The 25,540-nt window shown below is 41.4% G+C and overlaps 1 protein-coding gene across 6 annotated transcripts in view; it reads left to right on the forward strand.

Annotated features, from left to right (window-relative positions):
• Nucleotides 1-25,540, forward strand: part of NKAIN3 (sodium/potassium transporting ATPase interacting 3) — a 412,466-nt gene that overhangs the window by 190,773 nt on the left and 196,153 nt on the right. For 5 of the 6 annotated variants that reach the window (XR_008306949.1, XM_053249301.1, XM_053249299.1 and 2 more), the window contains exons 2-3: nucleotides 4,174-4,311; nucleotides 18,729-18,809. Coding sequence is in view for 5 of the 6 variants with exons in the window: in XM_053249301.1 (XP_053105276.1) it covers nucleotides 4,174-4,311; nucleotides 18,729-18,809 (219 nt within the window). In the remaining variant the exon portion in view is untranslated. The remainder of the gene's footprint in view (nucleotides 1-4,173; nucleotides 4,312-18,728; nucleotides 18,810-25,540) is intronic. The other variant, XM_053249304.1, reaches the window with a different exon arrangement.

The raw sequence follows: 25,540 nt of genomic DNA on the forward strand, positions 1-25,540 counted from the left end.
CTCCTCATCATCAACATCATCATATTTTCACATCCCCAGTGTCACATACTGGCCTGGGATCACAGTATCCAACTGCCTCCCTTCCTCTGATCCTGTTCATAGGCTGTGGAAGTGGCCTCAGAAGTGCTGGGGAGGGGGTTGATTGTCACCCTATTCCTCTACCAGCTGTTAGGGAAGAGGGGTAAGACTGCTCCTCACCGAGAGACTCTGGGTCCAAATCACTCCCATCTCTCCAGACCTCCTCATCCCTGACCATCCAAGCCTTAAATAAAGCCCTGCAATCAGGGTGATCCCAACCACCGTCTCCTGACTCTGTCCTCTCCACTGTAGCTGCCTGCATCCTCCCTCCTTCAGCTGTTGCCTGTCTTGCCAGCTGTTGAGGCCCTGCCTTCTCCTCTTTGCCACCAGGAGGCAACCATGCTGACCCATCCATGGCCTGTGGGTTCCTGGGTGTCCTGGCTCTCCCTGGCAACTGTGTAGGGTCCCAGCTGACTTTGCCTGTACCCAGGAGTTGTATTGCTTCTGTCTTCTTGGCCCCCTGACTGGGTGAATACTTGGGCCCGCCAGCAGTAAGGCCTGATACCCAGTTCATTTCTGAGGAAAGTAAGACAAGCCTTGAGCCCATGAAGTATGATTATTCAGCCACACAGGAAACATCTTGGAACAAATAAATGGATTACAGTTTTCAGAATCTCAGTATCCCAGATCAGACTAGTTCAGATACATATTACTAATGTACATGCAATGTACACAACAGGGCTATAGTCTGTGCCACCTATAGAGTTGAGTTGTAAGTATTTTTCTGGACGAATTACTTATCCAGTTTTTGTATATTCTTTTTCTGTAAAAACAGCATATTGTTGCTCAAAAATATACATTGTCCCAATTCCTGGCACACACTTGCATGTGTAGACACACATACCCATGCTATTATATTCACTGGAGTATCTTAGAAAGAACTACTTAAAAAAAATTGGGGGTACATGTTATAAAGCCTTTTAAAGTAGTAGCCATTTACCAAAAAACAATTCTATGGAACTCAGTGATGGTTACAGATTAGCTGTATGGTAGACAACAGCAAAATACACAATGCTCATGAGGTTTGCTTCGTTCCAGCTTTTACCTTCACATTCTCTTCCATGCTAGCATTAAGTGGAGTGTTTTCTGTATATACCTGAGAGCATCCCAGCAATGGGGGCTTCCTTGCGGCAGTGTGATGATGATGAGCAGGAGCCCAAGGCAAAGACTGTGAGTCATTCCAAAGAAGAGCTACATGTGGCTCCCAGAAGGACTATGGCTATATTGTTACTAGAATGGCAGAGACAGAAGTATAAACTATTACTACTACCACTACTACTACTACTACTACTATGAATATTTATATACCGCTCTTCAACCAAAGTTCTCAAAGCGGTTTACATAGAAAAATACATAAATAAGATGGTCCCCTGTCCCCAAAGGGCTCACAATGTCAAAAAATGTTTATATAAATTGGATTTAGACTATCTGTACCAAAAATGTGATGGCATTTGAGGTCAACATGCTATGCAGAGTCGTGTGGATGGTTCTGTACTGCCTATGCTGCTGTGGGTATCTAAGTTAATGCTGTTGCGTGTTATTGGAAATAATGGCCGTAGCATCATGCAAGCATTATTGTGCAGTTTTACATATTAATGCGAGAATGGACTAGGCGCAACTGTGCTGCTATTGGTTTAGATGTCAGCAGCACCACGGGCAATTCAGAACCATGTGGCATGCTGCATGGCATGTCAGCCACTGTGAAGTATAGCACTCAAGTGAAATTGGGTGTCTGAAGAGATCTAATGTTTGTGGACACCACAATTTCAGTAAGCTTTTGTATATGCTTCGTAACAGTGGTGGAGCCAGACCACGAGCTGCCCATGCCAGGCCGCCATGGCGGCCCCCTCACCCCGCCCCGTGTCTGATGTCAGGTGCAGGGGCTAGCCACACCCCCACATCAGATGTGGGGGGCATGGTCTGGCTCCTGAATGGGGCCACGTGGCCCTGTTAGGGTGTGAGAGCCAGGCTGGTGCTGTGTTTGCAGCGCAGCTAGGCGCGGCTCTTCCCTGCTGTGTTTGCCATGCGGCCCCGTTCAGGTGCTAGATTGGGGCCAGCGCTGCATTCGCAGTGTGGCCAGGAGCGGCTCTTCCCTGCCTTAAAGGCCGGGCACGAATGCCGCACTGGCCATTTAAATCCCAAACGGGGCCACACGTTTGCCACACCCCATGACTACTTGTAGACTGCTTTTCCTTACTTGTGTGCATAATAACCAGAAATAGGGGCACAGAAGTGATGCTATATTCCTCTCACATACAAGTGTCCAGAAAGCAGAAGTTACTATTCTAGACATACACATGACACATTGCAGTGGTGCTATGGATTCATTCATGGTGTGGCAAACAGGGACATCAGACGCCGGGGGCATGTCGGGGCCTCGAGGCGCTGCCCTAAGGGGCAGTGGCTTGGGTTCTTTGAGCCTGTTTGCCCGATGGTGGCTCCACCCCTGCTTAGTAAGCTCTTGTGATACAACAAGACCCATTGTACATTGAACCTCTTGAAACAACCATTTCTGAGCTGTCTGTGTGATGGGAGATTTCTGGGAATGATGGGCCGAAAAAGAGGGATATTAAAAGAGAGTGGGAGAGAGCAGTTTTCTGGAAAGAGTGTGTGCAACTACCATATGAATAAGAACTGAGCAGGAGCTAGGGGCACTTTTAAGTCAATATTGACACTTTTAAGTCAGCCCGATACTTTTCTTTCTCTCTGTGTGAGATCAACTCCCAATTTTTGTTGGTAGTGGTATTCAGCTGTGCTGTTGTGGTTGTGAAAATGGGTTACAATAGGAGATGGATTTAACTATTCTCTTGCTTAGGCTTGACTTGCTTGTCATTACTGTATTTTCCTATTATGTTTATCAGGAATTAAAACTAGACCAATTTGGAAATAGATACTGTAGTCTAAACATAGACTTTATGTAGATATAATGCTAAACCATGGTTTTGCATTAGGTGCACAAACAACCATAGACCGCATACTACTTTATTCCCTAGTTTTAATCCTAGTTTTCAGTATTATTTTAAGGGCAAATAGAGTTCTCTGGTTTGTATGCAATAGCAAACTAAGTTTATTTATTTATTTATTTATTTTATTTAACATATTTCTGTACCAGCCAAAACTTTCATCTCTGGTCAGAATCTTATCCTGTTGCCCTTGGAGGAAGGCGAGAAGAAAGTATGAAAACCCAGGCTTTGGGCTGCTCATATATGCAGTGCTAACCATGGTTTCAGCTTAATGAATCCGTAGCACCATTGCAATGTGCCATGTGTATATACAGAATAGTAACTTCTGCTTTCTGGACACTTTGTATGTGAGAGGAATATAGCATCACTTCTGTGCTCCTATTTCTGGTTATTATGCACACAAATAAGGAAAAGTAGTCTACAATTTCTTCCTAGTTTCCAAGTGTCATTGTAATTAGATCCTCTAGCTTCCCATCTAGGGAAATGTAGGCTCAAACTATATATTATGGTAAGCATGTCATTAGTCTCAGTGTGTTTCATTTTTGTTTCCTAAATAGTATTCATGGGGCGTGGCAAACAGGATTAAGACTGTGTTCTAAGAGACCCTTTTATTAAGATCCTCCTTAAGTCTTTGCCCAGTAATCCTGATCCATGGTCCTGTTCCATGACAGCCATGATTGCTATTTGTGTTTCTATATGTTTTTTAAATGCCTGTAATACTCAAATAAGGATACGAAAATGAAGAATTGGTTGCAATGTGCTTATACAAAATTAATTCAAATATAGATATACCAGAATATAGTTTTGGGAAGATATATATAAGATCATGACCATCAAAGAATTCTATAAATAAAGTACTATATATTGTATTATTACCCCCCCCCCCAAAAAAAAGTTCTGTATTGTTCAGCTTTTGTGAAGTGCTCTTTCTAAACAAATTCCACCCCGGCCACCTTACAATAGGCTTGAGCTTTTTTCAAGTCAATGCCATTTTTGCAGCCATGAAGGAATTCTTTTACAACAAAAATAATGGATAATTGTCATTCAAAAAGATCAGCACTGATGGTTTAACTATGAATGAGAATCTGATTTAATCCTAAAGCAATTTTCCCCCTATTATGTTTCTTTCTAGTTAGCCGCCCTGGAGAGACAAATCTTTGACTTTCTTGGATTCCAGTGGGCACCTATCCTTGGTAATTTCCTGCACATAATAATTGTCATTTTGGGTTTGTTTGGAACCATACAATACAGACCTCGATATATAGTTGTGGTAAGTTTTGTTTTCATTTATCGGTTTTATATAGTGCTTTAAAATATTTCATCCAGCTCTTATATCTGAAAACATTACAACTTTTTTTACAGTTTTAGTTTAGTTGTCCTGTCTTCTTATTTTATTTGTAACTTGATTGTCTGAAATCTCATTTATTTTGCATACAGAAAGCTGTATGGAAATAACTGCTATGTAGCAGAACATTGGATATTTTATTGCCGATATTGGTTTTAACTTATTTATTTGCTATAATGATTTCTTTTATCTGTTGGTTGCTGCAGACACTTGAAATTGAGTGGAGTATAAATATAAACAAATAAATGAACAATGAAATGTTTACAATGACTGAAAATGTGAACAATTTATATGGCATGGATATAAATGTATTCTAGAAGCAGTGCCTGTGAAAATGTCATAGTACAGGGGACGGGACAGGTTTCTGAGACAGTGTATCCTCCAATATGTATTTGATTTTATTTATTTGATTTATATACCACCCTTCCAAGAGTGGCTCAGGGCAGTTCACATTAAAATAAAACTAAAAATTAAAAACAATTAACAATTAAAAACAAAAAAAGTTAAAAGCAAATTAAAATTACAATTAAAACTAGATAACATTAAAACTAAATATTATTAAACCAGGGTAAAAAGATGGATCTTTATGGCTGTTCTGAAGGCCTCCAATGAAGACAATCCTCTTATATCCATGGGGAGCGCGTTCCACGACCTAGGGGCAACAACAGAGAAGGCCCTATCCCAGGTTGCCACCAGATGAACCAGTGGCACCTGAAGATGGACACCTCCTGATGATCTCAATGAGTGGTGTGGATCTTGTAGAATAAGGCATTCCCTCAAGTAACCCGGGCCTAATCCATTCACAGCTTTAAAGCTAATAACCAGCACTTTATACTTTGCCTTGAAATATATCGGCAGCCAGTGCAACTGTTTGAGAATAGGCATAATATCATAAATAATGTGGTCTCTCTGGGATATCGCTGAGACCAATCTGGCAGCCGTATTTTGAACTAACTGAAGTTGCCAAACTACATACAAAGGCAGCCCTACATAGAGTGCATTGAAGGTAATCCAACTTGGAGGTTGCCAGCTGGTGCACCACTGTTTTCAGGTCATTCTCGCCAGGAAATGGGCAGAGTTGTCAAATCAGTCACAGCTGGTAAAAAGCACTCCTGGCCACAGCCTCAACCTGAGGTACCAGGGGAGACCTGGGTCCAAGAGCACTCCCAAGATATGAACCTATTCTTTCTGGGGGAGTGCAATCTCCTCCAGAAGAGGAAATTCTATTCCATCTTGCAGATTACGACGCCCAACAATGAGCACTTCCATCTTGCCTGGATTCAGCCTCGGTTTATTATCCTTCACCCAGACCATGACTACCTGTAGGCAGGTATTTAGCTAAGCAGGGTCCACCCTGGTTGCATATGTATGAGAGACTTGATGTGTGAGGACTGCAAGATAGTCCCCTTAGGGGATGTAGCCACTCTGGGAAGAGAAGATTCCAAGTTCCCTCCCTGACATCTCCAAGATATGGCTCAGAGAGATTCCTGCCTGCAACTTTGGAGAAGCCGCTGCCAGTCTGTATAGACAATACTGAGCTAGATGGACCTATGGTCTGACTCAGTATATGGCAGCTTCCTGTGTTCCTGTGTTCCATTTAATGGGCCAATGCCATTTCATGATGTTGATGATAAGGAACAATAGATGTGGGTGTCATCAGCATATTGATAACAAAATCCCCTGATGACTTCACTAGTGTTTTCATGTAGATGTTAAAAAGCATTGGTGACAGAATGAGGGACCCCATATAATTGCTCCTGTTTTGAAGAGCAGCTGTCACCAAGCACCACCATCTGAAATCTACCTGAAACATAGGAGCTTGAAACAGTGCCTCATATCCCCCAAACCCTCAGGTGATTCAGAAGGATACCATGGTCGATGGTATCAAAAGCTGCTGAGAGATCCAAAATTGTTGTCGTTAAAAATAATAAATAATAATTAATAAACAACTTTATCTGTTAGCCGCCCCATAATAAATTGTTCTCTGGGTGGCTCACAACAAAAACATACAATAAGAACACATAACACATTAAATCCTAACAAACAAAAGAATTAAAAGAGTCACACTGTCAATTCCTGGGTGAAAGTCATCTGTCAGGCCAACCAAGGCGATCTCAACCCCATAGCCCACTCTAAAGCTGGTTTGAAATGGGTCTAGATAATCAGTTTCCAAGACTGCTTGGAGCTGGTCAGCCACCACCCTCTCAATCATCTTACCCAACCATAGGAAGTTGAAGACTGGCCTATAATTATCCATCACCAGAGGAACCAAAGTGGACTTCTTAAGAAGAGGTCTAACCACCGCCTCCTTCAGACAATTCCTATTCTCCCTCTCTTTGGCACAATCATTTAAATTGTGGAGGGAAAGTCTTCCTTGCAGATTATGACATCATCCTCTGAGCACAGTTCCCCCCACCGTGATCCTTTAAACTATGAAGGGGCAGTCCCACTTCACAATGTAAAGGGTTTCATGAGGAATTTCTGAATGCATTTCTTTTTCCCCAGTATGAAGGGCTGGGGAAAATGGCAGGCCACTTGCACCTTTCCAGGTTATCTAACTGAGCACCATCCCAGCAGCATCTTGATGGTGATTTGTGTCTCTGTGTGCTCCCTTTTTGCTCCCAGATATCTTTATCACCATGTGATCATTGCAGCTGCCCAGCCCTCTTGCTCTTCACAGTTTGAGAGTTGTGGAAGAGGCAAGCATATTTTCCTATGCAAGAGTGTAGAACCTTCATATCTTCACACCATACCTAGATTCCCAGATTTCCCACTGTATTAATATACAGAGCGCTAGCATGAATCGGCCCTTAATTTATTTTCCACTTTTATTTATTTATTTATTTATTTATTTACTTACTTAACATATTTTTATACCACCCAAAACGCAAGTTCTCTTGCGTGAAACTGTCCAATAAGTTGATGTTCCATACATGTCTTTTACAACATTTCTTAACTGGTAAGTGATATCACTGTCTTAAAGCTGAAGAGTTTGGTAGCAATTCCTCCTCTCTTTCTTCACTATTTCTGGGATCTTCTTTTCTACTGTCTCTGTAGCACCCTATGCACATACTCATTCCTATTCTCTTCTCTGCTATAGCCAATACCTAGTCAGTGCCTCTGCTTCTGGCATGGGCTCTGGGTTCAGCATGGCTAGTTCCCTGAACCTGACCACCTGAAAGTGAGACAGGCCGTCAACAATATTATCCTGAATCCCAGGGACATGCTTAGCTAAGTACAAGATGTTGGCGCTTAAACACTGATGGACAAAAGCCCTCAGCAAGCTTCTGACCCTCGGGGAGCGAGACATTTGTGAGTTAACCACCTGGGCCACTGCCTGGTTATCACACCAGAACTGGACCGTGGAGTTAGCAAACTCCCCGGCCCAGAGGTGCACTGCCATGATGATGGGAAATAGCTCCAGGAAGGTAAAATCCCATGTAATCCCACTGCATGCTGCGCACCACCTTCCCCTAAAATAGACACCAAAGCCTAAGCCACCCACTGCATCTGAGTGCACTTGCCGCTCCACTGCAGAAGTTGTTCCCCTCTCCAAAATGACACCCCGTTAATACCATTCAGGAAAGCTTCCCAAACAGCTACATCTGCCCTAACACCCTCTGTAATGCACGTCCTATGGTGTGGGGTCTTCATATCAGCCATGAGGTTGCAAAGGCGCCTCAGGAATGCCCTGCCTGGCACAACTACCCTACAGGCAAAATTAAGGTGGCCAACCACCACCTGAAGCTCTCTAAGTGTGGCCTTGCGTGCTGACTTCAAAGCCTCGAGTGAACCCCTCAACGTGACCGGCTTTTCCAAGGGCAAGCGAGAGCAACCTGCCATTGTGTCCAGCTCAATTCCCAAGAAAGAAAGCCTGGTAGTAAGCCCATCTGTCTTGCTCTGCACCAGCAGGACACCCAACTTGCTGGCCAACTGAGTGAAGCCGTTTAGAAGGTGGTGGCACTCAGTGGAGTTAGCCCTTTCAGCGAAAAGAGAATCGTGAAGAGAGTGAGCTGTGGACAACGAACCCGCTCTTCTCCTGACCGCCCTTTCAAGGAATGTGCTAAAGGCCTTGAAGGCCGCAAAAGTGACTGAGCAGCCCATAGGAAGTGCTCGGTCAAAGTAAAATTTTCCAGTGTGGGCAAAGTCCAGCAGGTCAAAATCATCGGGGTGAATGGGCAGTAGACAAAAAGCGGACTCAATGTCACACTTTGCTAGAAAAGTGCCAATCCCTCACCATTGCCACTGCCACATCAAATGATGTGTAGTGCACTGAACAAAGGTGGTCTGCTATTCTTTCGTTAACAGAAGACCCCTTGGGATAGAAAGATGGTGTATCATTCATTCATTCATTCATTCATTCATTCATTCATTCGATTTCTATACCACCCTTCCAAAAATGGCTCAGGGCGGTTTACACCGAGAAATAATAAATAAATAGGATGGATCCCTGTCCCCAAAGGGCTCACAGTCTAAAAAGCAACATAAGATAGACACCAGCAACAGTCACTGGAGGTACTGTGCTGGGGGTGGACAGGGCCAGTTACTCTCCCCTTTTAAAGAGAATCACCACGTTAAAAGGTGCCTCTTTGCCAAGTTAGCAGGGATATTTGCCTGGGGCCTTCTTAGGGACCACACCCAGCGGCGAAACTTTTCGGTTGGGGAGGGGGGGGGCTATCAAAGGGACCGGACACCCTACCAGCTGCCACTTCCTTGTTGATTTTCTTGACCAATACAGCTTCCATGTCAATTACAGATTTAAGGTTGTTGGCAGCAAAAGCCACCCAGGGTGACACTGAGGAAATGTGAAATCCCTCTCGAAAACCTGCACTCAATAGAACAGCTGATTTGCTGTTTATCTCAAGAAACAGGCGTAACTGGTGTAGCAGCTGATGCTGATGAAGAACACCTCTCGCCTCAGCCTGAGACACCAGGGAGAGGCTTGGGTCCAGAAACACCGCTAGGCTGTGTACCTGTTCCTTCCGGGAAAGTATGACCCCATCCATAACTGGCAAATCAAAATTGTCTCTAGGGTTCCGACCCAGCACAATAGGTACCTGCATCTTACATTGATTCAGTTTCAGTTTATTATCCCTCATTCAGCCCATCACCACCTTCAGGCAGGCATTTAGGGAGATTATGCTTTCTCCTAATGATGTTGACATGGAGAAATATATGTGTTATCTGAGATGTTGATGTTGACATGGAGAAATATATTTGGGTGTCACCAACATACCGATAACACATCATGTAGATGTGTGATATGAGATTTGTTATCTCCTCATGATCTCTCCCAGTGTTTTCATGTAGAGGTTAAAGAGTATTGGATACAGCATGGTGTCCTGAAGGATACCATACGAAAGTTCAGACTATGGAGAATAATAGTCTCAAAGGGACACCATCTGGAATCTGCCCAAGAGGTAGGACTGGAACCACTGCAGAGCAGTACCACCCACTCCCAACCCTCTCAGATGCTCCAGAAGGATACTATGGTCGATAGTATCAAAAGTCACCAAGAGTTCCAAAGAGACCAACAGAGTCACACTACCTCTGTTGATTCCCAGTTGGAGATCATTCATGAGGCCAACAAAGCCAGTCTTCACTCCACAGCCCGCCCAAAAGCCAGTTTGAAATGGGTCTAGATAATCCATTTCCCTCAAGACTGCCTGGAGCTAGAATGCCACTACCCTCTCAATTACCTTGCCCAGCCACAGAAGGTTGGAGACAGGCCTATATAGTTTCTTAATTTCCATGTAACACAGAACCAGAGTTGCAGGGGCCAGAGGTTTTCCTACCATTACATTGTTATTCTGTTGCTATTACTAATCAGTGGTATTGCAGCATAAACTAAGCTGCACATTCATCTGCTGATGCCTTCTTCCTCTGCTTGCCCACCATTCCCATTTCATTGTAGAGTGGCTGATGACTTTATAGTTTACTGCTTGAAAAAAATGTGAAAAATTGCCACCTACAGCCTCATAGAGAAGGCTGTCATCTGGAATAACTTCCAATGTGGTTTTACTATCTTCTCCTTCCCTTCATTCCCAATTAGTAGTGAATGTGTGGTCAAATACTCCTCTCCAAATGGGTGCATGATTGTTGCCTGTGCATTAAAGTTAGTTATACTTTTTGAGAAGTTACCTAAACTGTGCAGGCTTGATTGCACCAAGGTATGACTTTAGCCTTTGTAGCTAGAAGAGCTGTGCATTCTGCAGTTTTGCATTCAAGTTTTCTTAACAGCTTCTTACTGGAAGGGACACTGCTTTAAAAGGGGGGAGAGGGAACAGTCTCTGGGTCTTATTGATGTTCTCTAGTTGGTCATTTCTGATGTTCTTAATGATTTCATCTTTCAGTGCACTCAATATATCACTTGTTCACATACATTTAATTGCCCTGTCTAATTCATGATTTACACACATGCACCTCCCTCCCTCTCTTTCACACAGACTTCATGACTGAGCCTGGAGGACAATGGAAGACTGAAGTTTTAAAATAAGAAAAACTATAGAGTGCCATGGACTTTTACTTCATCCATGTGAGCCAACATAATCCGCAGTACAACCCATATATAACTTCAGTCACGTAAAGTTCCATTGAGAAACAAGGGCTCTCAGCAACTTAACCTATCCAGAAATCAAGAATTCTAAAGCCACTTGAAAAACTAGTTTCCTTCACATATTGCTGACCCTTAGCTGGCTGGAAAGGTTGAACGTTTATTGCTTTCCCTGTTGAAAATGCCAGCATTTGGAATCTCTCTATAATTTTATCAGCTTTTGCGGTGTAAATATCAATCCCTCTTTTCTTCAGGATATCTGCTGGAGAGTTTTATAAAACATGCTTTTAAAGTTTATTTCTGATGATTTGTACTGATGATTTGAGTCCTGTAATTATTTAGTATATCTAAAAACATTAACCTTAACCTTTGAGACAGGACTCTTGAAAAGCCTTTCTGTGAAGCTTTTATTTGAAATGGGGATATAATTTCCATACAAGAATACTTTGAAACAGGCAAGTTACTTGTGAAATCTGAGAGCCAAGACACTCAGGGAGTGGGGGAGATCAATGATATAATATTTTTTAATTAAAATCTTAACATTAACTCTCTGTGTATGTGGCAGCAGAATGTCATTGAAATTGAGACCCTGTGGAATGTTTTCTCTTTTCCATGCACCAATTTTCCAAAGCAAAATTGTCTTTTGCCCAGTGTTGGAAAGCATATAAACACTCATATACCTGTAGGTTTTCCACCGCAAAACATAGAGCAGCTTTGGGGGAAGGTTATCGTAATTGGGGAAAAATTTCTGACATAATAGTCTGATAAAATAGAAAATATTGAACGGCTCTCTCTGAATGCTGTGGCCCCTCTCCCTATGACTTCAGTAACTTTAATAAAATAAATCCCAAGATCAGACCACAGACCTCCTAAGGTCACGTCTGATTTGGTCCTAAGATAGTATAGTTTTTGAGATAATTTTGCCCTAGCCAGATAATTCAGTTAGCCCTAAACATCACCTATATAGCTTCTGAATATTGGTGTGTTTCCAGATATTCAAGATTTTCCTTTTAAAAACAAACCCCTACTGCACTGACCATGCCTCCTAATGGACGGCAAAGACAGAAAAAATCAGAATGGAAAAACCTTCACTTATGAATTCCCTGATTCCCGTAAGCCAAAGGTTCAGAGACATTTTATACTCTGCTTTCCTCTCATGCTGAATAATCCATGTTATTTGGCAGATGTAATATTTGTACAGGTTTAGAACTCCACAAATGAATTCACTTTGCTTCAGCAGCAGGCCAATCAGCCTGGCTTTCTAAAGGGACATAATAAGGAAAGAAAATATCATTCACATGTTTCTCATACTGATTCAGTTTGCTGCACGGAGACAAATGTGTGTTCTTCAAGGGACTGATTTGAATGATATGTCTGCCAGCCCATCCTAAATGCATGGAGAAGGCGTGTGGATGGTCACATTTTATCCCTGCCACCATCATGTGTGCGATCCAGCTGCCTTCTCATTACACAGAAATGTCATAATTAATTTGTGTGTTTACTGCCCCTACATGATTAGATGACAGCAGGATATGCTCCCTGCCACAAATATTAAATGGTCAAAGATTGGAGTATTGTCTGAGCTGGTCCAAGGACATACACTTTATGGAGTGTCCTGGCCAATCATAGCTTCTTCATCTCTGTACACCCATGCATGAAGTAGTATAAGAATGCCTTTGCAAAGCTGGGAGAGATGCCTTTTTAATTATTCTGTATAATATATAACACAGTTCTAACTATTTCACTGAAGCCGTTTTTCTGTTCTTTTTTATTTTGTGTTTAAGTTCCTGCCACATCTTCCCATTGCATGAGAGGTTCTGAAGCTGTAAAAACTGATTAGGGGTGATGAGAGTGTACTTGCTAGGCTTTCTCTACATCAAAAGCCTGTGAAGTGATGAGTCACATAGTTAAAATTGGCCAAATGTAGTCTAGTGCGTGCACACAAATCAATTTACACATTTCTCTGATATGTGAAAATAGGACATGTTTTCCTTCCAGGGAAGCACAGAGGGATTTCCTATTTGCATTGATAATTTTATTCTACCTAGTATGCTCATATGGCATTGGAATATATGCAATATAAATGCCTACAGAGACAGAGTTAGATTAGTGAGGAAGGGGGAAAAAATCAAATCTTTTGAGAGTAATAAATGCAATATCCACAAGGAGCGGAACCAGATTACTTGGATTTAAGCCTAGACAGCAAAGAGCAACAAGAAAGGCAATTCCACACAGGCTTCAAAAATACTATAAAATGTTTGATAAGACAGAGTTTTTCTGTGAAAGTGATTTTGGTAAATTTTAAGCTGATCACTTTCATTTTCTGTCATATTGCCTTGGTCTGTAATTTCCCTTGTCACTCACAAGCAGAGCTGGACCAGGTCAGGGATGATTGTAAGGTGCACTTCCATGTTGCTTGAGGCTGTCACTGGCATTCTTGATGTATTGTACAGCTAGGAAGACAGTGTAGCTGGATATATTTTTTATCAACTTTAAAGTTCCTCAAAATTCTTACCACTTCCATGCTCTTTCCATGCAAAATTCCTTGACTTTCTATCCAAAATGAATTAACTAGTTAACCCTCATCCCAAGTCAATTTTTTTACTCATGAGTAGGATTTCTTGCTCCTGAGTAGTCCCATTGATTACATTGGATCCTCACCCCCAACTCTTCCAGACAATAGAACCTACAATAATTTAATATTTCACTTCAGAGCAATGCAGTGGTGACCCCAGATACCTTAAGCATGGTGCCTGTGTAACTGCACAACTCACTGAGAATGTGAGTAAGAAAAATGAACGTTTCAAACCCTACAATAATGCTTCAATCCATGCTTCAATACTTCACTTCTCAGAATTTAAGCTGAAAGGACACCATGTGACTGACCTAAAGGTAATCATCACAGGTCTTGTAGCTGGTCAAATGCATTCTACAGGACAGTTTCACACAACTGTTAGTGTCACATCTTTTGTTTGGTTTCTTGTTTGCTAATCTTGGGCACACATTTCTTGTATACATACAAACCCTATGTCTTCTGCCCATCTTAGCCAAACACAGGTGACAATGGTTTCCTTTGTGTATGTGGTTGCATCTCTGGCTTGTTGTGTCTCATAGTGCCTACATAGGTCAACTCAGGAGAGCCTCTACCAGCTGTACATAGGGAAAATCAGGGGTGGAGTTACAATAGGGTGAATGGGTCTGAAGAACTTGCACCATACGGCATCCTGGACCACCTCACCCTCCCACAGGGGCCTCCCCCACTGCGGCTAAGCTTGCTAGCCACTCCTCCCGCTGCCTGCCACCATGCTCTTCTCTACAGTGGTGCACCGTGCTGCCCATCCTGGCAGTAGGAGCCCCCGCTATGCCTCCACCATCATAGTTACTGAGGGTGTCCACTGCCAAAGTGGAGAGTCCATTGCCATCGCCATGGAAGTGCTGCCCTTGACAACACAGGCCATCCATGCCCTCCCTACACCACTGGGGAACACAGCCCTGCACATGCGATAACATCAGGGCCAAGGCAGCCCTTTTTGGAGGCTGTGTCCCTCTAGGAGAAAGGGGAAAAGACCAGAGACATACTATAGATGGTTGACCCACTGATGCCAGGCTTACTGAAGCTGACATGGTTGCTGCTGCTATGATTCTTTTGGCTTTGTTCCAGTGGCTAAAATCCCTGCTTCTACAAGGTCAAATGCTTCTGTATAAGAATATAAGAACAACCCTGCTGGATCAGGCCCAAGGCCTATCTAGTCCAGCATCCAGTTTCACACAGTGGCCCACCAGATGCTTCTGGGAAGCCCAGAGGCATGTATAATTTACTTGTTGCAAACATGAGGTCTGATATGGGGAGTGGAGGGCTGGCTTCATCTGCCCTAACTCAGAACTATGTAGGGTCTCAGACTATTTTTCAGACATTTTCATATTTCAAGATCAATTGAGCTTGCAAGGGAAAACAAAACTGAAGTTTCCAAAGAGAAACAGTGTTATCTCCTATCCCAAATGGCTTAACATGGGAATGGGATAGAAACAACTCTGCCATAGAAAGTCCATTCATTTATGAGCTGGTTTCCCCACAATTAACTTAACATGAGAATGGAACATGAGATAGAATCCATCCCACCATTCATTTTGGAGTGATTTTCTGCCCTGTGTCATATTTCATTAATAATATACATATAATAATGTATGAGAGGACATTCTTGAGGATATATTTTGTACCAAAGTGTAGGTAAGAGTTTGACAACAAGAGCATAGGACTTACACACTATGTACACAAAGTGTGCGTTTTTTACACAATGTCGGGGGTTTGTATCCCAAAATCCAGATGAGGATAAAGCCACTTTCACATCTTAGTTTACAGATAATTTCACTGCATTGTAGGGTGAAATCATATGAATATGGCTTTGTATAAATATGTATAGGATCAGACTTGGACTAGTTAATTTGATAGATAGCTCTAGCAAGGCTGTGAATACATCTGCTTTAAAATATAATTCTGTTATCAATAGCTGTTGCTCAATTACTTTTGAACCTACCTTTCTTGCAAGGATTTCAGGATGGTGGCATTGTGGTGATGCCATTTTATCCTCACAACAACTTTGTGAGTTATGTTAGGATGAGAGATATGGATTTGACATCCCCTGATGCCTATGATCACACAGTAAACATTTTGGTCAAATGGAGATTTGAACCTGAGTCTCCCTGCTACAATAGACCACATTTATGAATAACGAGTTAATCCTGAACTGTGTCATACAGTATTAAGAGAACATAGGTTCTTGTGTTAGGCTTTCAGAACTGGCATAAAGACACCTCCTCTCTTTTTGTGTCTTGTAGTAGTCTATTATTGAAACTACAACAGTCATGCATTGAAGAACTATTTTGAGACAGCAGAGGAGTTACATAGGATGCAGGAGATAATGGTGGCACCTACTAGCCATCTTAAGGTGCCCATGATGCCAATGCAATTTTAACTAAATTAGTGAGCAAACAAGCGCCAAGACCTAGCATGCTGGGAGGGAGATCAGGAAATGATTTTAGCTTCTTTTCCTTCCCTGCAAAAGTCCTGTTTCCTGCCAGGAATATATTCCTGAGAGTTGTTCAGCCCTCAGTGACATATTCCTGGCAGTGAACAGGATTTTTGCAGGGTGTAGGGATGTACACAAACCAGTTCGGCGGTCCTTTTCTGACTGAAACATAACTGGCCAAAACAGTTTGGAATTCCGGAGTTCGGGCTGGTTCAGAGGCGGGGGTGGGGGTTACCTATAAGGAGCAGGAATTGTGCTCATACACAGTCAGTTCATTCACATCCCTAGCAGGGAGGGGAAGGAAGCAAAAATTGCATCGTGATCCTCCACATGCTGAGCTGCAAAGCAGTGCAGCTAGTGTCCTGGCTCCCTGTAAGGGTAGAGCTCTTGCTTTGCGCTCATAAAGCTGCAGCTCATAAAGCTGAATAACTGATTATATAGCAAATATATTTCCCTGACCTGACTTACAGGACTATTGCAAAGATTACTGAGATAATGTTTATGAAGTGGTGCTTTGAACAGTTGAAATATGATGGATTACTGTCAAGTGCTGTTATTATTTAAGCACTGTGTTACTGAATAGTATTGTGCAGAAAAAGCACATATCCACTGGCAATAATGCAGATGCGTAAATCAGATATTATAGTTCCTACTCATATTTTATTTACAAAATACTCTCTAGGTATATTTTACAGCTCTGAATGCTTATGCCTTTCCTGTGGTCTTTCCAGCCCCAGTGTCATCTTACATTTCTTTTTTAGATTGTGAGCCCCTTGCAGGCAGGGAGCCCTTTTATGTATTTTATATATAGCTATGTAAACCGCTTTGGGGACTTTTGTTGAAAAGCAGTATATAAATATTGGTCATAGTCTGTATATATACATTCAAAATGGTTCCTTCCAAATCCTTTGTCCCCTGGATAGGGGGGCTTCCTGACACTAATACTTGCTTGTTTGCTTGCCCCACTGCTTCTCCAATTAATTTCAAAGATTGATGCATTGGAGAGGGAGGAGGAGGAGGAGGAGGAGGAAAGCCTTTTTTGCACTTTCGTCCATAGGCTTCCACATTGAATTGCATGTGAAACAGAAACGGAACTTACACATGCAGCTTTCTTGCTGCTTCCTTTTTGTGTGTGCTCATGTTGCTTTTCCCATCTAAATTAAGGGGCATGACATTGCCATTTGGTTTTCTGCACCTCCCCTCTGCCCACTGTTGCCACCTCCCCATGGAGTTTGACTTAAACAAAAAAATTGCATTCTGTTGCTATGCAATCTGGTTTATCAAAGTTTCACAGCATGCTCTTCTTTTGCTAAACTTTATCTTTTAGAAAATAAACTAATGTTTGATGTAGTTTAAGTGTCTTCTGTTTCTCCAGGCATGATTGTTGTTTTAATTAATCACTTCCTCAAATAGTTTTATTTCAAATAAATAATTAATCACCTCCAGAACCTTGCCCTTTAACAAGTTAGCTGCAATCCTATGCACCCTTTCCTGGAATTAAACCCCTTGGATGATAGAGGGACTTGTTTCCTTGTTCCTAGAACACTCTTGATAGCAGCTCCCTGCTGTGCTCTGATGTGTCCAATCTTATGGAAACTGAGCCCACCCCCTGACTTCCTTCCCTGCCCCTCAGCCCATCTGTCTTTTGCTCTGCTCACATATAACAATCAGTGCTGATGCTGGAATAAGCCACTGTCTGGAAGTACTCCTAGTTTGACTCTGTATCTCCCTTCCAGAGCATTTACAGTCATCCCTACAAGAAATAATAAATTGCAATAACATTTTCCTTGAATTCTTCCTATCCTGGAATTTACTTACATATGAACCAATGCAAAATACTAACAGCATCAATATAATGTTTTATTGACTATTAAGTGACTAGCTTGATAGTGTGTTTAAATCCACATGGAGCAGGAGTGAATACTATCTGCTATTCTTAATTGCTTGCTTGCTTGCTTCCTTTCATTCTTCCATTGTGACTTTATTTATAATCATGATCAAATGCCAAAGAGATCTATTAAAAAGTGCCTAAATCTGGTTAGTAATTTAATCAATCAATCAATCAATCAATTAATTCATATACCGTCCTTCCTGAAGTGGCTTAGGGTAGTTTACATTGAAATCAAAAACACAGAATTTAAAAAAAATTAAATCAAGAAACATTTAAACCAGATTAAATCTCATTAAAATTAAGGTTAAACTAGATATCAGTAAAATCCAGGCTGAGGAGATGGATCAAGGCTCTCCTGAAAGGCTCCAAGGAAGATAGTCCTCATATCCACGGTTATCTAGAGCTCTCAGTTCTGTACATTTTACTGTGTCTTTCATGCAACCTCTTTCAGTATAAATTAATGCATAAAGTGTTCTTATCTGGGGGCATGCCTCAGGCCTTCATGCAAAATGAGGTTATTCTGTTACTCTTTCTATATATTTGTATGTAAGGATACTGTATATCATGAAGAGAAAATGGCAGAGCACAAAATCTTTAATTGGGTCAATGTTTTGGAGTTTATAGGTGTCAATAGGCTAATATAGCACCATAAATAATAAATCTAACTTTACCTTGAGTGTAGTTAGAGCAGCAAAGGCTATTGGATTTGCAATTGTCTACAATTTGAAGGGCTTTCAGCCAAGAGAGAGCTTTCTGATTACTGCCTGTTTGATGGTTCCCAGAATTGCTGTGACTATTGATCTTTTATATTATTGATCTACACATTGTTCAGTATTTTCATCTTCATATTTTTCTCTTCTTTTCACCCTAGTACTCAGTATGGACTGCTCTCTGGGTCACATGGAATGTTTTCATTATCTGCTTCTATTTGGAAGTAGGCGGGCTTTCTAAGGTAGGTGCCATATAATTCTTGAGTCGGGGGATGTGATGCTTTGATAACAGTGTTATAGAAAAACTAATTATTTTTGTTCTAACATATGATCAGAGATGGATCCCCCTTTTCTAGTGTTTTTTGTTTGTTTGTTTGTTTGTTTGTTTGTAAATGTTTGGGCTGCATCATCTGTTGGTAGTATTGGTGCAAGAAGACCCTTCATGGACATTGTATGACATTGCAAAGAAATGGGTTACAGTGATTTCTAGGGCTGTATCTATGCGGCAGAGCGGGGAAGCAGCTTGCCTAGAGTGCAAGAGGCTGTTCAAATCCCCACTGGTCTGCTTCCCAGACTGTGCCTAGTAGATACATTTGTAGTCACCTATATTGGGCAGCAGCGATACAGAGAGGTGCTGAAAGGCATCATCTCTTACTGCGCAGGAGGAGGCACTTGTAGTCCACTCCTGTATTCTACCAAGACAATTACATGGAATGTGATCACTAGGAGTTGACACCGACTCAATGGCACAATCTATACTACAGTCAAACAAATTTGTTAAGCCATTTAACCAAGTGTAGTCGTTAGGGATATACCCAAACCGGCTCAGGCAGCTGTCACAGGCAGGGTGGGGATCGGTTCCTTTAAAAACCAGGTAAGCCAGTCCTTAACTCTGCCACCCTACCTCTTTTCCAGGTGTGGCGTCTGCTTTCCAAAAGGCCATGTGCCGGCTGATGCTGCGCGCAGTCTGCTGGGAGCAGTACTTCAGCAGCTGCCTTTTGGAAAGTGGGTGCTGCACCCGGAAAAGTGGGATGGCGGAGGAGCCAGTAAGGGCCTGATTACCTCTTTTTTAAAGGACCCAATCCCTGCTCCACCAAACTGGTTCAGATATGGGCACCCAAGATATGGGCACATCCCTAGTAGTCTTGCTTTTTTCAAGATGGGAGAATGTGGTTCTTTGGCGTTGAACATATATTTAATCATCTTCCTTAGAAGCCAATGGGATGTTAACTTTGGCTGGATCATGACCATGATTTTTATAGATGATAAGAACAGCCATGCTGGATGGCCTATCTAGTCCAGCATCCTGTTTCACACAGTGACCTACCAGATGCCCCTGAGAAGCCCACAGGGAAGAGGTGAGGGCGTGCCCTCTCTCTTGCTTTTGCTCCCCTGCAACTGGTATTTAGAGACATCTTTCCTCTGAGGCTAGAGGTGGCCTATAGCCATCAGTGATGACTATTAGCCATCAGTAGACCTGTCTTCCATGAATTTGTTTAAGCCACTCTCAATGCTTCTTTTCAAATAAAGTGTTAAAACCTTTCTTTAATATAAAGATCCACATTCTTTTTTCTGGGGCGGAAAGTTAGGCTTTACAAAAATAGTTTTATCTATCCTATTATTTGTATAATTACTTTGTGCTCATTGTAAAAAGATATTAGCCTGTCAATAGTGGTTCATTATCTGCCATTTTCTTTATCCCACCCACCCCGTCCCTATTGTTGACAGTCACAAATGTGTAATGTTCCCTGTTTTGATCTTCTCAACTCATCTTTTGTTATGGCAAATGTAATTACTCCCCAGCTAAAGTGAACAAATTTAGAAACAATAGATTTAAATTGCAAATATGAACAAGTTTCGCTTAGAAATATAGACCAAATCTGTATTATTTTATTGTCTTTTTATTTTTTATTGTCTTTTTAATGTCTTTTTATTGTATGTTTTTAACTTTTGTAAACCGCCTTGGGGTTATCTTTTTAACGAAAGGCGGTATATAAATGCAACAATAAATAAATAAATAAAATAAATAAAACATTAAGCCACAGTGAGTTCTCTACACACACTGTTAGGAGCCCACAGCTATCATGCAAGTATTTTCAACAGCACAGGTTGATGGTTGAGAAAAAGATATGGGGTGATAGATGGAAAATCTCCTGCTAGTGCAACTATGCACATGAGAGGGAATGGAGGATGCAGTAGTCATTGGATTGTGCCTTAAGATATGTTGGTTTTGTTTTAATATTGATTTGGAGCTTCATTGTTTGTTTTTATAGACCTCAGCTCATGCATTAAATTTGAAAACCAGAATTTAAAAGCTTTTATCTATATTTAAATTCAAAAATACTGAATGCAGTAGCCTTTCAGCTGCACTATAGACTACACCATCCCTCCCATTCTGTTTTCAGTGCTTGTGCTGAATGATGAAAAGGTAGGGAGACCTGTAATGAAATTCAGAAGCTCCACGGTTCTGTAATACAGAACCGTGGGTCCACCCCCCCCCCCCCACCCCAGCATCATTACCTGTCCGCATTCGGCCGTAACCGACAGGATCCTCTCTGAGAAGAGAGACTGCAAAGAGGAGGGGTAACTGGTTGCTTGGGCTTCTTTCTGGAATGAAGGACAACCCCAGCAGCCAATCACAACCAGAGTGCAGGAGGAGCTTCCTCCCTCAACCCCGGTTAGAGCTCAGTGGGGCTGCAGTTCATTCTCTGGACATAAAGCTGGTACTTTGTAACCTCTGGTAGGAATGGCGAAACCCACTACAAACCAAAGCTTCAAACTGGAGTTTCAGGAGAAACCTCAAGTCGCTTTTGTGTCCGAACTGCAGTTGCATGCATTTGGACATACTAAAAATTCAATCTTAGGCCCTTTCAACTCCAGTTTCTCATTACATGCGAATGGGGCATCACTCTTTCAAAAGTAGTTACAGTTCAAAAAGCAGTTTGGCAGCAAGAACTTTGCAAAACACAAGAGTTTTCAGTACAAGCCTGCTATGTTCTTCTGGTTTTCTCCTTTTTCAAAGCTCTTCTACTCAATTATGCCTGCTGAGATTTGGAGTGGTGGGGCGGAAGTGTTTAAAAATCCTTTGATCTCTTCCCTGTCCCCTGCTGATATGTCTATGCATTGTGTAAATAAACCTAACTTTGCTAGCCTTGCTGGAACACATGTACAGTAGCAAAAAGCAGAATCTCCCTGGTTTAGAACTTTCCTCTGATATTTAGTGTGAGTGGCTTTAAATAGCCACAAGCTAGACCATCCTTGGCAAATAAGAATAGCAAACAGGCAGTAGCTTTTTAGAAAATGAAGGCATAAAGGTGCGGTGTTTTCTTTTTAAAGCTGTTACAGATAACTTTATTTGTGCTTGTATGTGGGCAGATGGGCTAGTACAACTTTTGTTGGGCTAGTAACTTTTGTGTGCTAGGAGAATCTAAAATAAATTGTCTGGTCAAAGCTGAATTTACTTCTAGCGAGGATGAATGTTGGATGTAGGGATTTGACAGACAAGAAAACGAAGCAATGTACAACAATCAGAAAAAACCAGACAGGCAAGGCTAAGCTAGCTGCTACCCAGACCTGACTTACAAGTATAAGTAGGCAAGAACAATCCTGCATTTTCAAATGAGGGTGAACCTGGGGAGCAGAATGCCTCCTCTCTTTATTCTTCAGCCAGAATGCCTCTAACTACTGGAAGAATGCTTCTCACCATGGGAGGCATCAGAATGCAGTGCAGAATAGTCTTACTGACTGAAACTCTGGTCTCACCCTTGGCTCCACGTATTGACTGCATGCATGGAGTGAAGAGTGCAATCACTCTGGCTGACCCTACCTCAACTTCTTCCATGCATGTTCTGCAGTCCCATTCACTGAGCCAAAGGTCAGAACAAGATCTATGTTTCTTTTTAGTTTGTGAGCTCTTTGGGGACAGGGATCCATCTTATCTTATCTTATTTATTTATTATTTCTCTGTGTAAACTGCCCTGAGCCATTTTTGCAAGGGGCGGTATAGAAATTGGTGAATGAATGAATGTGCAAGTGTATGCATGAAGGGCCAGTACATGTGATTGAGATACCTGGTGTTGATAGTTGTAGAACCCATTCTCACCATGCCGAGATCTGGAGGCAGGGCTAGTTGGCACAATCCCCTACTATGCCTTTGATCAGTGCATGGAGTGAAAGGGAGAACAGAGTTCTTCATGCCACTGGGAAAGAGTTTTGCTACAGTGTGAAAAGCTAAGCTTCTGTAAGTCCACTCCCTGCAACTTCAGAATATACAACTGCAGTGTTCATAGGTGTGTGTTACTTATGAAATTGCATTCCTCGGGACTTAATTAGAAGCACATGCCAGATGGTGCCAAAAATAGAGTTTTGTATCTTCCTAGGTGACATTTACAGTGGTTTCATAGGATTGCATAAAACAGGGCCATAAAAGAGCAATATTGCTTTAAGTAGAAAATGCATTTTCTTTTATGACACCATGGTATTTTGTTCTATAACTGGCACTCAGCATAGTTGTATTTTTCCCCTGGCATAAATGACATTTAGAAAGAGATCATGGGTCTCTATGCTAACACTGGCTCTGGTGTTGTAAGTGACAGGGAAGCTAGGAATGTGGTTTTGTTCAAAATTCTGGCTGTCTTGCAATGAAGACAAAGATAAATAAAACTGGCAGAGTTGCTAGTTGCTAACCACTAGTAATTGCCAGAATGAGGCTCTTCAGTAAGATAGCAGAGGCAGTCTCCTATCTCTAACAGAATTAGGATTCCAAAGCTTCTTCCTAACTCCTACTCATTTTGTAGCTCTGTTAGAAATCACCATTGAAATGCTTCCTTGTGCTGATGGCTCCACAGTTGATGATGTATAGAAACACCGACTACTTTGTTCTTCAAATCATGAGGTCTCCTCACATCCAGATCAGAGTCAGTCAGGAAGGGTTGACACTAGTATGGACAGACTAGATGTAATTCAAGGTGAATAGTGCCAAGCATTTCTATGTTATGTGTGCCAATAAGGAAGCACTTCCATATTGCTGGGGAAACAGGTAAACTGACTTTCCTAATCTAATAAATTAGGAGACTAGAAGGCCCCTAATGCATGCATGCCCACTGCGTATTTAGAGATGTTTAACTCTCCTTCATACTTTGAGTTTAATTTTAGTTTACATAAAATTGTAGTTGGCATACAATCATATCATTATTTCATTAAAAGTGTGAAGCAGATCTCAAATCCAGCCTATATCACAGGATGATGGTGAAGCGAAAATATTGTCTGAACTCAATCAGAAGAAAAGTAATTTTTAAAATATATATATACCATTTCCTCTTAGAGGCAACTTTGGAAAACCATATAGAACATTTTGGAAGCTATACGGCTTCAACCTATAATGTCCAAATACAGGATATGCATATATTAATGTGTATGTAGTTCTGAATTAAACAGATCCAGCACACAGGGCTACAGCTGAAAATGGTAGGTCAATACCATTAGGTCAAGTTCTCCACTTCTGTAGTTTGTAGGAACAATAATGATGTCACAATATAGGTTTTCCCTCTTCCCCTTTGACATCATTGGTTTGAGGAAACAACAAAACATAATGATATCACAACATGGGTCACTGCTACGTGTTTATTGTGGAGAATACAATAGAGGGATTCTTCCTTATGGTTTAGCTCTAAGCACCTTTCAGCTCAGTCTAAATATTCTTGTACTGTACCCTTTTAACCTTGGCAGACAAATCTTGTCTTAATGATAAAGACAGCACATGTGGTAAGCTATCAGCAGCTAGTGATGTTGTAATCCAAAGCATATTTGAATCAGTGTGAGTGGTCTTCATTAAATATTTCAAAACACTACAATAGAAGTCTTTGATTCTTTGAGTTCTTAAAAATCAGGTATCCGTTACCCACTTATAATGTGCTTTCTTTTTGTGTTTTTTCTCTCAAACCTGAGTGACTGCCATTTAAACAAAAGTAAGCCTGTGGTGTTTCTTATAATTGCTGGATTTGTTGTAAAATCGACCACTTAAGTATGATGAGTGAGCCTTGAAATGTTTTGAGATTATTCTATGTATTGACTGCAATATTAATTTTACCCTTGTGGAGATGAGGAAAAAAGGCAGATTAAAAGAGAGATCTAAGTCTAGTGTGAAAGGAAGACTCTGGGTTTCTGAAATCAATGATTCTGAGAATTGCCTAAGTGTTGAATGATATGCATGAATAATTTAAGACTGTTTTGTTTAAATGTGCAAAAGTCAAGTTATCCTTGCAGTGCGACACATTGTCAATTGCCAGCAATTTCCTATGTTTTTGAAAACCACAGGCAGCAATTTACAGGAAAGATTAGGGCTGTTATTATACATTGTGTGACATTTTCTTGATTTAAACTGTCATTCTGAAAAGCTGTTAACTGAGAAAAAGAGTTGGAATGTGGGTCTCAACTTCAGTGGAGAACTTTTTCAAATTGAGCTTTTTTCCTTGTTAAGAGCCCAGCACGTCAGGCTGGCACAGAAGCTGAAGTATGTGCATACATTTTGCATTTTCAAGGAAAATTACGCATGATCTTTTTTGGCATTCTCGTGATGTGGTGGTATTGCTGCAGCACTGACATTTTACATCTCATAAGCACGGTAATATATTTCTTAAATATCACCACTGTTCTGAGGATATGTTAGAAGTTTGATCATAAATGTTTCAGACAGCTGGCAGCAAAACAATATATAATAGTTTTTTTTTAATCTCTCTATGTCTTTCTAGAGCTAATGCTTAGGAATTTATTTTTTAGATATCCTGAAACAACCTTATTTAGATTTACACAGCAGCTTTCTAGTTGCTTTGACTTGGATTTTAAGAACCAGTTACCCATCCTGAGGACTGGAAGATCTACAGGAATGGTGTGAGATAGGGTGTGGGAGGCTGAGGGTGGAAATCTCCAAAACCCCTTGTATTTCTGTCCACATAAGACCTTTGAATCCAGGCTT

The sequence above is a fragment of the Hemicordylus capensis genome, chromosome 4 (assembly GCF_027244095.1).
Source record: "Hemicordylus capensis ecotype Gifberg chromosome 4, rHemCap1.1.pri, whole genome shotgun sequence".
Classification (NCBI taxonomy): Eukaryota; Metazoa; Chordata; class Lepidosauria; order Squamata; family Cordylidae; genus Hemicordylus; species Hemicordylus capensis.